The sequence below is a fragment of the Mobula birostris genome, chromosome 8 (genome assembly GCF_030028105.1).
Source record: "Mobula birostris isolate sMobBir1 chromosome 8, sMobBir1.hap1, whole genome shotgun sequence".
Lineage (NCBI taxonomy): Eukaryota > Metazoa > Chordata > Chondrichthyes > Myliobatiformes > Myliobatidae > Mobula > Mobula birostris.
In genome coordinates this window covers 42921262-42937219 of record NC_092377.1, presented here as the reverse complement: position 1 = coordinate 42937219, position 15958 = coordinate 42921262, and the positions used below count along the sequence as shown (strand labels likewise).

Here is a 15958-nt window from a genome sequence, read left to right as displayed (position 1 = left end):
GGAGGTGATAGGCTGGAAAACAATGGGTAGTAGAAGGAGGCGGAACCATGAGGGAGGTGATAGGCAGCTGGGGGAAGGGGGCAGAGTAAAATAGGGATACAGGAAGGGAGGGGGAGGGAATTACTGGAAGTTGGAGAATTCTATGTTCATACCAAGGGGTTGGAGACTACCTAGACGAGGTGTCAAAGGCAGTTTTGCATCCTAACAATGTCCCGCTGTAACCTCTGACAACCCTCCACACTATCTACAACACCCCCAACCTTTGTGTCATCTGTAAATTTACTAACCCATCCCTCCACTTCCTCATCGAGATCATTTATAAAAATCACGAAGAATAGTGGTCCCAGAACAGATCCTGAGGCACACCACTGGTGACCGACCTCCATGCAGAATATGACCCGTCTATAACCACTCTTTGCCTTCTGTGGGCAAGCCAGTTCTGGATCCACAAAGCAATCTCCCCTTGGATCCCATGCCTCCTTACTTTCTCAATAAGCCTTGCATGGGATACCTTATCAAAATGCCTTGCTGAAATCCATATACACTATATCTACTGCTCTACTTTCATCAATGTGTTTAGTCACATCCTCAAAAAATTCAATCAGGCTCATAAGGCATGATCTGCCTTTGACAAACCCATGCTGACTATTCCTAATCATACTATGCCTCTCCAAATGTTCATAAATCCTGCCACTCAGGATCTTCTCCATCAACTTACCAACCACTGAAGAAAGACTCACTGGTCTATAATTTCCTGGGCTACCTATACTCTTTTTCTTGAATAATGGAACAACTGCAACCCTCCAATCCTCCAGACCCTCTCCCATCCCAACTGATGATGCAAAGATCATTGCCAGAGGCTCAGCAATCTCCTCCCTCGCCTCCCACAGTAGCCTGGGGTGCATCTCATCCAGTCCCGGTGACTTATCCAACTTGATGCTTTCCAAAAGCTCCAGCACATCCTCTTTCTTAATATCTACGTGCTCAAGCTTTTTAGTCCACTGCAAGTCATCACTACAATCACCAAGATCCTTTTCCATAGTGAATACTGAAGCAAGGTACTCACTAAGTATCTCCACTATCTCCTCTGGTTCCATACACACTTTTCCACTGTCACACTTGATTGGTCCTATTCTATCACATCTTATCCTCTTGCTCTTCACATACTTGTAGAATGCCTTGGGGTTTTCCTTAATCCTGTCAGCCAAAGCCTTCTCATGGCCTCTTCTGGCTCTCCTAATTTCTTTCTTAAGCTCCTTCCTGCCAGCCTTATGATTTTCGAGATCTCTATCATTACCTATTTTTTTTAACCTTTCGTAAGCTCTTCTTTTCTTCTTGACTTGATTTACAACAGCCTTTGTACACCACGGTTCCTGTACCCTACCATCCTTTCCTTGTCTCATTGGAACGTACCTATGCAGTACTCCACGCAAATATCCCCTGAACATTTGTCACATTTCTCCATACATTTCCCTGAGAACATCTGTTCCCAATTTATGCTTCCAAGTTCCTGCCTGATAGCCTCATATTTCCACTTACTCCAATTAAACACTTTCCTAACTTCTCTGTTCCTATCCCTCTCCAAAGCTATGGTAAAGAAGATAGAATTGTGATCACTATTTCCAAAATACTCTCCCACTGAGAGATCTGACATGTGACAAGGTTCATTTCCCAATACCAAATCAAGTACAGCCTCTCCTCTTGTAGGCTTATCTACATATTGTGTCAAGAAACTTTCCTGAACATACCTAACAAACTCCACCCCATCTAAACCCCTCGCTCTAGGGACATGCCAATTGATATCTGGGAAATTAAAATATCCCACCACAACAACCTTGTTATAATTACACCTTTCCAGAATCTATCTCCCTGTCTGTTCTTCGATGTCCCTGTTACTACTGGGTAGTCTATAAAAAACACCCAGTAGAGTTATTGGCCTCTTCCTGTTTCTAACTTCCACCCACAGAGACTCCGTAGTCGTGACACTATCTGTGATCTGCAGTGTCATGCCCCCACCTCTTTTGCCTCCCTCCCTGTCCTTTCTGAAACATCTAAAGCCTGGCACTTGAGTAACTATTCCTGCCCCTGAGCCATCCAAGTCTCTGTAATGGCCACAACATCATAGCTCCAAGAACTGATCCACACTCTAAGCTCATCCGCTTTGTTCATAATACTCCTTGCATTAAAATAGACACATCTCAAACCATCGGTATGAGCGCATCCCTTCTTTATCACCTGCCTATCCTCCCTCTTGCACTGTCTCCAAGCTTTCTCTATCTGTGAGCCAACCACCTCTTCCCCCGTCTCTTTAGTTTGGTTCCCACCCCCCCCCCCCACAATCCTAGTTTAAACTCTCCCCAATAGCCTTAGCAAACCTCCCCGCCAGGATATTGCTCCTACTGGGATTCAAGTGCAACCTGTCCTTTTTGTACAGGTCATTCCTGCTCCAAAGAGAGGTCTCAATGTTCCAGAAATCTGAATCCCTACCCCCAGCTCCAATCCCTCAGCCACGAATTTATCCTCCACCTCACTCTATTTCAAAATGCACTGTCACATGACACAGGCAGTAATCCTGAGATTACTACCTTTGAGGTCCTGCTTCTCAACTTCCTTCCTAACTACCTGTAGTCTGTTTTCAGGACCTCCTCCCTTTTCCTGCTTATGACGTTGGTACCAAAATGTACCACGACCTCTGGCTGTTCTTCCCATTTCAGGATATCATGGATGCGAGCTCTGGCTGTTCTTCCCACTTCAGGATATCGTGGACGCCATCAGAAACATCCCGGACCTGGCACCTGGGAGGCAAACTACCATCCATGCTTCTTTCCTGCATCCACAGAATCACCTGTCTGACGCCCCTCACTATAGAGTCCCCTATCACTGCTGCCATCTTCTTCTTTTCCCTACCCTTCTGAGCCACAGGGCCAGACTCTGTGCCAGAGGCACAGCCACTGTTGCTTCCCCCAGGTAGGCTGTCCCCCCCACCCCACCCTCAACAATACCTAAGCAGGAGTACTTATTGTCAAGGGGTACAGCCACAGGGGTGGCTCTCTAGCATCTGACTTTTGCCCTTCCCTCTCCTGACTGTTACCCACTTATCTGTCTCCTGAGGCCCAGGTATCCTACCTGCCTATAGCTCCTCTCTATCACCTTCTCACTTTCCCTGACCAGACGAAAGTCATTGAGCTGCATCTCCAGTTCCCTAATGCGGTCCCTGAGGAGCTGCAGCTCGACACACCTGGTGCAGATGTGGCCGTCCAGGAGGCTGTGAGTCTCCCAGACTTCCCACATCTGACACCAAGCACAGAACACTGGCCTCACACACATTCTTCCTGTCTGTATTCTACACAGGCAGCCTACCTCGCCTCGACCCGTTATCACCGAAGTCCCGCTGAGCCAAAGCCTTCCTATTCTGTCTCCCTCTACTCCTGTGCCTGCTCTATAAAGCTGTCTCCTTTTAAACTCTTCCCGCTGTTCTAACTGGCTGACATCCACGCATTTGCACAGTCGCGCCCTGATCAAACCACTGAAGAAATAACGATTTCCTTTTAAATTCTCGTTGTTCTCACTGGCTGACGCCCAAGTGCTTGCGCAGTCATGCCCCGATCAAACCGCTTTAGAAATAAACTGCTATCAACCTTAGATTCACATGAGCAAGTTGTTCTTCAAGAATAGAGATTTTAGATTGTATAGGATTCAGGTATGTGGGGATCAACAGTAAAAATAACATCGACTTTGAAAACAAGCCATGATATTGTTAAGCGGCAGAACAGTTCTGAAGGACGACATGCTCAATTTCTGATACTTTGTAGGTTATTTAGTTGATACTATACAGAAACCTAGGCCCTTGTAGCTAACATCCAAATCCTAGAACGGAATTCAGACTTAGCAGCAAAATTTTTACCTCTTTAGACTTTGGGTCAATGGATGTTTAACCATAATACGTCCACTGGTGGTATGAGCATCGCTCAAAGATGCACTAATAATCATGCCTAAAAATTGAACACCACTTATTTCAACATGTTTAAACAGTGGCAGAAGGTAGGTCAGAGAAACTTCTATTCAAGGTTCACTATTGTGGAATTCAATAATGCATAAGCCCCAACATATTGAAAAGAAAGGAAACTCAAATCTGAACATAAAACAGCTTGAGGAACTCAGTGGATTAGGGAACATCTCCGGGGACAAAGGCATAGTCAACATCTTATACTGAGACCCTGCCTCAAGCATCTATCCCTCTGTCTCCACAGATACTGCCTAAACCACTGAGCTCCTAAAGCAGTCTCTTTTGCTTCAGAAGCTGGAAATAAAATATTACAAACCAAAAACAAATGCTAGTCATGCTCAGCAAGTCATAAGGCACTGTTCTTTGAATGAACTGTTACATTGAAACAATGCAAGAAGCCAAAGACAAGCAAGCATGGGAGTGGAATAGAGAATATATTCCCCTTTCAGCATTAAACAGAGGTTTTCTGCAAAGTGGTTACCTAACCAGCATTTGGTTTCACTTTAAGCAGTGAAGGCAGTATCTGCATAAACTGGATATATTACAAACAGATTGCTGCCTCATCTGAAGGAGCAATAGTGGGGAGGGATACAATAAGGGAGAGAGGTTGAATGGGAAACTGCAAAGAGAAGAGGAGTTGGATGTCTAGGAGGGAATGGTGCCATAGGAATAGTAAATGTGAGGAAGATACCGCAGAAGGACCTGTATGGACAGTATAGCAGAGAAACAGGTAAGTAAAACTGGATCCTTACAGGAACCAGGCTGGGGATTTCGCAGCTTCCCTGCTGCCGTCATCAATGATGCCCTCACCCACATCTCCTCCATTTCCCGCACTTCGGCCCTCACCCCATCCTCCCGCCACCACAACAGGGACAGAGTTCCCCTTGTCCTCACCTACCACCCCACCAGCCTCTGGATCCAGCAAATTATCCTCCGCAACTTCCGCCACCTTCAACAGGACCCCACCACTAAGCACATCTTTCTGTCTCCACCTCTCTCCGCTTTCCACAGGGATCGGTCCCTCCACAACTCCCTGATCCACACGTCCCTCCCCACGGATCTCCCACCCAGCACCCATCCCTGTAAGTGTAAGTGCTACACCTGTCCCTACACCTCCTCTCTTGCCACCTTTCAGGGCCCCAAACAATCCTTCCAGGTGAGGCAACACTTCACTTGTGAGTCTGTTGGGGTCATCTTTTGCCGGGGTCCCCAACCTATTTTGCACCGCGGACCGGTTTAATATTGACAATATTCTTGCGGACCGGCCGACCGGGGGGGGGTGTTCAAGTAGGGTTAAACTCACCTCAACATGTCTTTTACAGTTAGGGTTGCCAACTTTCTCACTCCCAAATAAGGGACAAAAGTAGCAGTCAAATCCTTACGAAGGATCCCGGCCCGAAACGTCGACTGTACCTCTTCCTATAGATGCTGCCTGGCCTGCTGCGTTCACCAGCATTTTTTGTGTGTGTTGACAGGACACTTGTGTTTACCCCGAGAAAGACTACCAAGGCTATGAAGCTTTGCATGGGCACCTATGTGTGCATGTGCGTACGTGCTGATTTTTTTCCTCCACAAATCAGTTTTGGCTTAATCTTCCCGACTATGCTATACATATATTATTTCTACTTTATATAGGCTGTGTATTTATCATATAATTCCTGCTTTTACTATATGTTAGTGTTATTTTAGGTTTTATGTGTTATTTGGTATGATTTGGTAGGTTACTTCTTGCCTGGGAACACACAAACATTTTTCCCATATAAATTAATGGTAATTGCTTCTTTGCTTTACGCCATTTCGGCACGAAAGGTTTCATAGGAACACTCTACCTTAGTGGGGGAAATACGGGACGAGGGCGGTCCCGTATGGGACAAACCAGTTTAACTCAATATACGGGATGTCCCGGCAAATATAGGACAGTTGGCAACCCTATGTTCAAGTTCAACAGTGCATGACAGGGAATGAGGAAAGGTATAGCTAACTCGTATCATTTCCTCACCCCCGGTGGTTGGGGACCGCTGATCTATTGCATCCGGTGCTCCCGGTGCGGCCTCCTCTACATCGGTGAAACCCGACACAGATTGGGGGACCGCTTCGTCGAGCACCTCCGCTCCGTCCGCCACAACAGACAGGATCTCCGGGTTGCCACCCACTTTAACTCTGCTTCACATTCCCATTCAGATATGTCCATACATGGCCTCCTCTACTGCCATGATGAGGCTAAACTCAGGTTGGAGGAGCAACACCTCATATACCGTCTAGGTAGTCTCCAGCCCCTTGGTATGAACACTGAATTCTCCAACTTCCGGTAATTCCCTCCCCCTCCCTTCTCCTATCCCAGTTTCACTCTGCCCCCTCCACCAGCTGCCTACTACCTCCCTCATGGTTCTGCCTCCTTCTACTACCCATTGTGCTTTCCACTATTCCTGCTTCACCTTTCCTGCCTATCCCCTCCCCCTTTATCTTTCCCCTTACTGGTTATTCACCTGGAACCTACCAGTCTTCTCCTTCCCACCCTCCCCCCACCTTCTTTATAGGGCCTCTGCCCCTTCCCTCTTCAGTCCTGACAAAGGGTTCTGGCCCGAAACGTTGACTGATTGTTTCCACGGATGCTGCCCAACCTGCTGAGTTCCTCCAGCATATTGTGGTTAGGAATTAGGAAAAACTTCTTCACACAGAGTTGTGAATCTGTGGAATTCTCTGCCACAGGAACCAGTTGAGGCCAGTTCATTGGCTATATTTAAGAGGGAGTTAGATATGGCCCTTGTGGCTACGGGGATCAGGGGGCATGGAGGGAAGGCTGGTGCAGGGTTCTGAGTTGGATGATCAGCCATGATCATAATAAATGGCGGTGCAGGCTCAAAGGGCCAAATGGCCTACTCCTGCACCTATTTTCTATGTTTCTATGTTTCTATGGTAAGATTGACTCTTGACCTCACAATCAACCTCATTTTGGCCTTGTATCTTATTGTATACAATTACAAATTCTTGGTAACTGTAACACTATTCCACATGGGTTTTACGTTGTGCTACTTTAATGCACTGTTGTAATATAATTGTAATGTAATGAGTGTATGAGTCTGCAAGATAAGTTTTTCCACTGTACCTCAGTATTGATAATAATAAACTAATTTACCCATTTATAAAGATTCTGTGGATCGTGAAGCACAATTTACTTGATTTCTGGGATGAAAAGTTGCTTTATTCTTAGAAATTAAAACTGGCTGACAATCAATGGAATTTTGAAGAATGAGGGTGATCTTGACACATACAAGATGCTTAGAAGGTCTCAGGATTAATATCAAGAATCTGTTTTCTCCAACTAGAGAGTCAAATACCAGGAGGCATCATCTTGCAACACTCACACGAAAAAATATTTCTGTTCACCTCGGTCCAAAGTAGCCAACCTACACCATGGGATTTTGCCCTGAGGGGCAAACTCTTACTCTTTTTCAATAAGTAGTTGACTCTTTAGGACTGAGATTAAGATCTTTTTTAATGAATCTTTGGAAGAACTGCAAATGCCAAACTATTTAGTTAGATGAATCCAGCAAAGACTGGAATCTAGCAAGAAACTGGAGTAGGTAGAGGGTCGGTCTTGAAAAGCTGGAGCAGCGTTTGAGGATCTGTATGACCTTGTCCTGCATTCTTAACGCGTACCTTAGACTTACAACTTGAAGCACCTTGCTCCATTAACATGTCAGTATTTACTTTATGTATACAAGAATCTAAATACAATGCCTTGTAAAGTATTCAGCCCCCAACCCTTTGTTCACATAAATGAGTACTAAATCCAGGGATTTTGATCAATTTAACTGAGAATTTTTATTTGTGAATCACATGCTCCTTTTTTCACAGTAGATCCCAAAAAAACAGAGAAAATTGAAAAGCATGAAAAATTAAAACTTCAAAAACTAAAAATGTTAGCAGTTCAAAAGGATCCACCCCCACCCCTTCGCTCAGTACTTAGCTGAACCACCTCTCACAGCTATTTCAGCCTGTAGTCCTTTTGGAAAAGTCTTTATTAGTTTTGTACAACACAATGGAGTAAGATTTGCCCATTCCACCTTGCAAAATTGCTCAAGCTGTGCCAGGTTAGTTGGGGAGCAGCGGTGGACAGCAATCTTGCGGTCTTGCCAGAAACGTTCGATTGGGTTAAGGTCAAAACTTGAATTGGGCCACTCAAGGACATCAATTTTCTTCATTTGAAATCACTCCATGCTTGCTCTGGCAGAGGCTAGCAGGATCTTCTGTGTATCTAGCAGCATTCACCTTCCCATCAATCCTGACCAGATTTCCAGTCACTGTTGCTGAAAAGCATCCCCAGAGTATGATGCTACCTCCACCATACTTTATAGTAAGGATGGTGTTACTTGGCTGATGTACAGTATTAGAGTTACACTACACATACTACTTAGTGTTGAGGCTAAAAAGTTCCACTTTAGTCTCATCCGACCACAAGACCTTCTTCCATGTATTACCTTCTAAGTGACACTTTGCAAAGTCTTTACAGACAAAATTATGCATTTTTTAAGCCAGGGCTTCTTCCTTGCCACTCTTCCATAAATACCCATTTTGTGCAAGGCAATTGAGATTGTGAAGCCATGAACTTCATCTCCAGATGCAGCCACTGACTTCTGTAGCTCACTCAGAGTGACTGTTGGTGTCACAGTAGCCTATCTTACAAGTGCCATTCTTCTCTGGCAACTAAGTTTAGAGGGCGGCCTGACCTAGGTAGGGTGTCTGTGGTTTCATATTTTTCCCGCTTTTTCACAATGGACTGCACTGAGCACCTAAGTATGTTCAGTGCCTTTCAGATGGTCTTGCACCCTCCTCAGATTTGTTCTTCTCTATTATCATTTCCCCGACTTGGCTGGAATGCTCTTTTGTCCTCATTTTGATTTGGTCTAGATTCACAGAGAGAAGGGGTATTTATTCTTATGAATTCATTAAAAACAGGTGATCCTCCAGTTTCCTGCATTAACAAATTACATGAGCTAGTACAGTAATATATACTATTGCACCTGAGGGAAGTTAGTGTAGTAAATATAGAGGGGATAAATCCTTTTTCAGCCTCACAATTTTGATTTTTTAAAATTTTTAGTAAATTGTTGACAGGTTTTGGAATTTTTCTTTTGATTTGGCATAATGCACAATGTTTTGTAAATTAGATCAAAAATCATATTTCAATGCATTTTAAATTTGAAAAATGAGACAGTAAAACGTGAAAATAGTTATGGGGGCTGAATACTTTTTCAAGGCACTGTAAATATAGGGGCAACTGACATGCTTTAGATACCTGTACTCCCTCAAAAGAAAATTTGACAAGCTTTTGCCAACATTCCACACTGTAATTATTTACTGTAGTAAATGAATTTTTTTTTGCAATTTTTACCCAAAATTAAAGGGTTAGATCACACTGCATTCATTTTAAGTTTTTACTTTTCATGTACTAAACACTAAACCATTTCCATCAAAACAATTGGTCATTTAAGATCATCAACAATCAGCACTGCTGGTGCATACTAATTTCAAGGTAATTTCCTGTATGATAAACAAATACAGTACTTAGTAAATAACCATTCAGTTGTTTGCACTGCAACGACTGTCTGCCCAGAGCAGTTAGCCAATCTCATGACTCACATTGCATTGCTGGCCCAAAGAACCAGCAGCAACATTGAGCTCCAGGGGCCAGCTGTATCTCCTGACTCTCTTGTTGGCAGATTGCCTCTGCTACTGGCAATCAAAGTAGCATCAACAAGTCTGCACCCATGATCGGCTAAATACAACAGTATCTTGTGCGCTACACCCAAGATCATCACATCTGGCAGAGCAGATGATGGGCCGAGTAGCCGAATTCTGCTACTATGTCATCCACCCCGCCACCCTCAGCCACTCTGATCTCCAAGTTTTTTTTTGCAGACTCCTACTGTGGGCTAAATGTCAGATGAGACAACACCATCCTGGAGAGTGACTGAACCCACTGGGGCAAGTGAGGATGTAAACTAAGTAGAACAATTGCATTCAGGGTACATGTTCACAGTGAAGGAAACACCCCTGGTAAGACAAGGAAACACAAATCAATCCTCACAGAGATCAGAAGCGAGAATAAGCAATTTCAAGTTTCTGGGTGTCAAAATCCTTGAGGACCTAACCTGGACACAACATATTGATGCAGCTATAAATAGAACACAAGACAGTGGCTATATTTCATTAGGATTTTGAGGAGATTTGGTTTGTCAACTAAAACACTAGAAAACTTCTACTGTGGAGAGCATTCTGGCTGGTTGCACTGCCGTCTGGTATGGGGGGTGGGGGAGGGCTACTGCACAAGATCGAAGTAAGTTGCAAAAACTTGTAAAATTAGTTAGCTCCATCATGGGTACTAGCCTCCGTAGTATCCAAGACATCTGCAAGGAGCGGTGCCTTAGGAAGGCAGCGTCCATTATTAAGGATCCCCACCACCCAGGACATGCCCACTTCACACTGTTACTGTCAGGGAGGAAGTATAGAAGCCTTGAAGACACACACTCAACGATTCAGGAACAGTTTCTTCCCCTCTGCCATCCGATTTCTAAACGGACATTGAACCCATGAACACTACCTCTATTTTTTTATTTCTGTTTCTGCACTACTTATTTTAACTTATATATTTAAGAGACATTCATAAACTTAATGTGACTCGGGTTTGTTCTCTATAGTTATTTATCATGTATGTCATTGTTTTGCTGCCGCTAAGTTAAGAAATTTCACGACATATGGCGGTGATATTAAACCTGATTCTGAATGAGCAGACGTAGAATGGTCTGCAGAAGTAATCCAAATGTAGACCTGATCAAAACAAGGCCCAAAGGTTTTGATTTCACCATAAACTGCATGATTACATCACAAGATGTTTGAGCAATAGAGCTCTCCCTCTTCTCCATCTCCAGTTTCTCCAATGGGAAATAAAATCTTTATTGGCAACCTTTAATACAAGAATAGAGATCACAAAGCCTTTGCATGCAGCAAACCCCAACAAACAGCAATGTGGAAATCATCAACAGCCAGGAAATGTCAGCAAGTGTTTGGGGGCCTTTCACACGAGCAGCTCTGTGAAATGACGCTCTGACAGGCGGCGCTCACTGGGTAATGGGGTGCCAGCAAAGGCAAGCAGCTCAAGTCATAACTGGGGCGTGAACCCCCAGCCTGCCAACTCAGGGGGAAGATGTCAGCTCAGTTCTGTCTCGCAGGCTCTAAACCCCGTTCCCAGACGCCGAGCCCGGCCCCTCGATCCCCATGCAAGAAGCCGTCACCTACCGCCGGCCTTCGCTTCCTCCTTCTGTCGCGGGAAGAGGAAATTGTGGATGACCCTGAGATCCTGGAAGGAACAGAAATGCAGCAGGCTGCAGGACATGGCGGTGACGGCGGCGGCAGTGCCACGGTCGGCTCCCTGATCTTTGCCTCCTCCACCAGGCTCAGTGCTGCGGCCGCAGCAACGTTCAGAGCAAACGTCTAATACGCATGCGCCGCCGACACACCGGCCAACGCAGGTTTAAAGGCGCAGCGCTCTCGGAAAATGAATTCTCTCATTGTCTCCAAACTGTTTCTAATTTTCCATAATCCGACATCCAGTTGTTCGTAGATCCTTATGATTCATTTACTTTGAAAGTATTTGTCGGCCTTTCGGGCCGAGACCCTCCATGAACAGTCTCGGCCCGAAATGTCAAATGTTTATAAATTTCCATAGATTCTGCCTCACCTACTGCGTTCCTCCAGCATTTTGTGTTTGTTGCTCTGGATTTACAGCATCTGCAGAATCTCTTGCGTTCCTAAAAAATCCTAATTGCCCAGCATCTGGTCCCCAGACCACATTTGGACTGATGGTTAAACCAGATGCGGGACTCTTTCAAATGCACGACGTTTTAGATAATTGAATGTATGTCATTTTCGGATATCCTGTGAATGAGTGAAAGCGTGAGAACATGCTGCGTATTCTAGTTTAGCAAAACTGAACAACCATTAACAGAAGATTAACAGAGCAGAGTCTACATTTTAAAATTAAAACACCTTCGAATGAACACTTAATTCAGAGACTGATAGGTATCTGAGTAGCCAGGGCACCAAAGGTTATGGTGAGAAGGCGGGGGAGTGGGACTAAATGGGAGAATGGATCAGCTCATGATAAAATGGCGGAGCAGACTCGATGGGCCGAATGGCCGACTTCTGCTCCTTTGTCTTATGGACTTATGGTCTTAATGCTTTTACATAGAAACATAGAAAACCTACAGCACAATACAGGCCCTTCGGCCCACAAAGTTGTGCCGAACATGTCCCTGCCTTAGAAATTACTAGGCTCACCTATAGCCCTCTATTTTTCTAAGCTCCATGTTATGGAGTTTTAGAACTTTCACATTTTTGTCATGTGTTAATTTTAGAAGTAGAATGCACCATTTGATTTAACATGGACCTCCGTACACAAATCAGTGCAGCTCAGGTACAGCCATTATAGTTCATCATGTCTGCATCGACCCTGATGTCAACCTAAACTAAACTCTCCTGCCTATACATATGGTTCACATCACTCCATTCCTGTATGTACGGTGTCTATCTAAATGTGTCTGGGGTTCCGTTATTTTAGATGTGATATAGCGGGGAGGGGGTAATTAAGGGAGGGTGTTATGTTTTGTAACTCCAGAACCTAACCAAAAGAAAAAACACAGCAGCCAGGATATGTTTTTTCTATGTAGATTTTCTTTAGTGAGGTGCTCACTTATGACATAATGGTGTAATGACGTATGCTACACGTACATCATACATGAAACCCGTAATGAATTATGTAAACGATCAAAATGCTTAATCAATGTATTTACAATTTTGCTCAAATACTACTGAAATATTAAATACACTAAACTCCTCCCTGCTTAGCTATAAACTCCAGCTCAATATAGAATGTATCTCAAATATCTAACATATTGCTCCATATATATATATCCACAACATGGTAAATTTTAAGTTGTCCCATTAAGGCCAAAAGATTTAATTGCCGTGGAGGATTTCTTAATCTAGTCGAATAATGTCTCTCCTGACAAGGGGGTCACTCTGCCAGGGCAATGCAGGCCATTCCCAGGGTTGGAGAGGCACTGCTCTTGGCATCTTATGGACGTTGCCATTCTGAACAACACGTGGCAAAATGCTCGGTCTGCTGATCTATCCCAGGGCACCAGAAATAGCTTCGAACCAGTGCTTTCATTTTGACCATGCCTTGTTGACATAGCTCCTCCAACACTTTAGCTCTCAGCTTGACGTACAACAATTTTAAGGCAATCCCCATGTAAGGCAACCCCCATCAAAACCAAGTTCATCCCGGCGCTGGTAAAAATGAGGGAACTAGTATTTCTGCGACACATACCGGCCATTCTGAGTGGCCATGTAGCCCTGAGAGAGTATGGAGCCTTTTCTGGTTTGTCTTTGGATCACCTCTGCCAGAATAGTGAATTTCAATTTGCATTAGAGAAAATACATCAAGAGAAGTAACCTCTTTTGTAAATTTTTCTGATATTTCCTTTTCCAAGGGTAAACAGGACAATCCATCAGCATTTCCATGATTACTTGCCATCTTGAATTTAATCTTATAATTGTGTCCTCCAAGAAACAGAGCCCATCTCTGCATTCAAACTGCTGATGTTAGTGGAACACCCTTCTGGGACTGAAAAGGGACACCAGAGGTTTATGATCAGTAAACTCTTTCCCATACAAATACTGCTTGAAACACTTTACACCCCAAACCAGACTTAAGGCCTCTCTGTCAACCTGGGTGAATTTTAGTAAGGGAATGTGCTGCAAAGGCTGTGGTGGGGGGAGGGAGGGAGTTTCATTTTCAACACTCATGTGACATGACTGCATCTACATTTACCATAAGGCATGCTTCACTGGACAATATGGATCAGAATGTGTGAGCACAGCATCTGATGTCACCATTGACAGATGGCAGATGCAAACTTAATGGATCTCCATGCGCCTTTAGACCACCTGGACAACACAAACACCCACGTCAGGATGCTGTCCATGGACTAAAGCTCAGCATTGAATACCATCATTCCTATAATCCCAATTGAGAAGTTACAGAACCTGGGTCTCTGTACCTCCCTCTGCAATTGGATCCTCAACTTCCTAACCGGAAGGCCACAATCTGTGTGGATTGGTGATAACATCTCCTCCTCACTGACGATCAACACCGGTGGGGTGTGTGCTTAGCCCACTGCTCTACTCTCTATATACCCATGACTGTGTGGATAGGCATAGCTTAAATACAGTACCATCTATAAGTTTTCTGATGATACAACCATTGTTGGTAGAATATCAGGTGGTGTCGAGAGGGTGTACTGGAGTGAGATATGACAACTAGTGGAGTGGTGCCGCAGTAACACCCTGGTGCTCAACGTTAGTAAGGTGAAAGAGCTGATTGTGGACTTCCGGAACAGTAAGACGAAGGAACACATACCAATCCTCATAGAGGGATCAGAAGTGGTGAGAGTGAGCATTTTCAAGTTCCTGGGTGTCAAGATCTCTGAGGATCTAACCTGGTCCCAACATATTGATGCAGCTATAAGGAAGGCAAGACAGGGGCCATAGTTTACTAGGAGTTTGAAGAGATTTAGTACGTCAACAAATACACTCAAAAACTTTTATAGTTGTACCGTGGAGAGCATTCTGACAGGCTGCATCACTGTCTGGTATGGAGGGGCTACTGCACAGGACCGAACAAAGCTGCAGAGAGTTGTAAATTTATTCAGCTCCATCTTGGGCACTAGCCTACAAATTACCCAGGACATCTTCAAAGAGCTGTGTCTCAGAAGGTCAGCGCCCATTATTAAGGACCCAGCACCAAGGGCGTGCCCTTTTCTCACTGTTATCATTTGGTAGGAGGTACAGAAGCCTGATGGCACACACTCAGCAATTCAGGAACAGCTTCTTGCCCTCTGCCATCCGATTCCTAAATGCACATTGAACCCTTGGACACTACCTCATTTCTTTTTAATATATTCATTTTTGTTTTTTTGCACGATTTTTAACCTATTCAATATATGTATACCATATAAAGTATACCGAATAAGATTTACTTATTTATGTATTATTATTTTTTTCTTCTAAATTATGTATTGTATTGAACTGCTGCTGCTAAGTTAACAAATTTCACGACACCTGATTCTGATTCGGATGCTGATTCTGATTTCCTTTGTCTTTTGGAAAGCCAGCTCACTCTGCTTTGTCCATTGCCATTTCTTCTCAATCTGTAGTGAGTTTAAGGGTAGAGCACAGTAGCCAGGATTGGAAGAAACCTGTTATAGTAATAGACAAATCCTCAAAAGGGACCGCAACTGTGACACATTCTTTGGCTTTGGGACATCCACCACAGCTTGAATTTGCTTAGCACATTTGTGTAACCCTTGTGCATCAATGGTGTGAACACTGGATGTGATGTTTGGTTTAAAGAATTTGCAGATGATACATTGTGCTCCAAGACCATAATTTTCCAATTTGTTATCATTGTCTTCAGATTTTGGAGATGTTCCTTGTGATCCTCACTAGAAACAATGATGTCATCCCGGTAACACTGAGTGCCTGAGCAGCCTTGCAGCTCCTGGTCCATCACTTTCTGCCAGAGTACAGGTGCAGATGTCACTCCAAAAGTCCACTGTGAGTGTCTATTGTGAGAAATACTTTGGAATTTTCTTCCATCCCCATCTCTAGGTTGGCCTCAGCTAAGTTCACCTCCTTCCAGAAACTTTTGTAAAGGTATCTTCTATTCTATAGATTAGACATACTTTATTGATCCCGAGGGAAAATGGGTTTCATTACAGTTGCCCCAACCAAGAACAGAGTACAAACCAGAGTAATACAAAACCACGAACAATCAAATAATAATATGTAAACCATGCCAGACGGAAATAAGTCCAGGATCAGCCCATT

General features: G+C 44.0%; 1 protein-coding gene across 1 annotated transcript in view; it reads right to left on the bottom strand.

The window, feature by feature from the left end:
• The window catches only part of rab3gap2 (RAB3 GTPase activating protein subunit 2 (non-catalytic)), a 90514-nt gene extending 79022 nt beyond the window's left edge, over nucleotides 1-11492 (bottom strand). Inside the window, exon 1 of the mRNA XM_072265076.1 lies at nucleotides 11306-11492. Within this exon, the coding sequence (XP_072121177.1) occupies nucleotides 11306-11402 (97 nt within the window). The 5' untranslated portion in view covers nucleotides 11403-11492. The remainder of the gene's footprint in view (nucleotides 1-11305) is intronic.
• Nucleotides 11493-15958: the final 4466 nt, after the last annotated feature.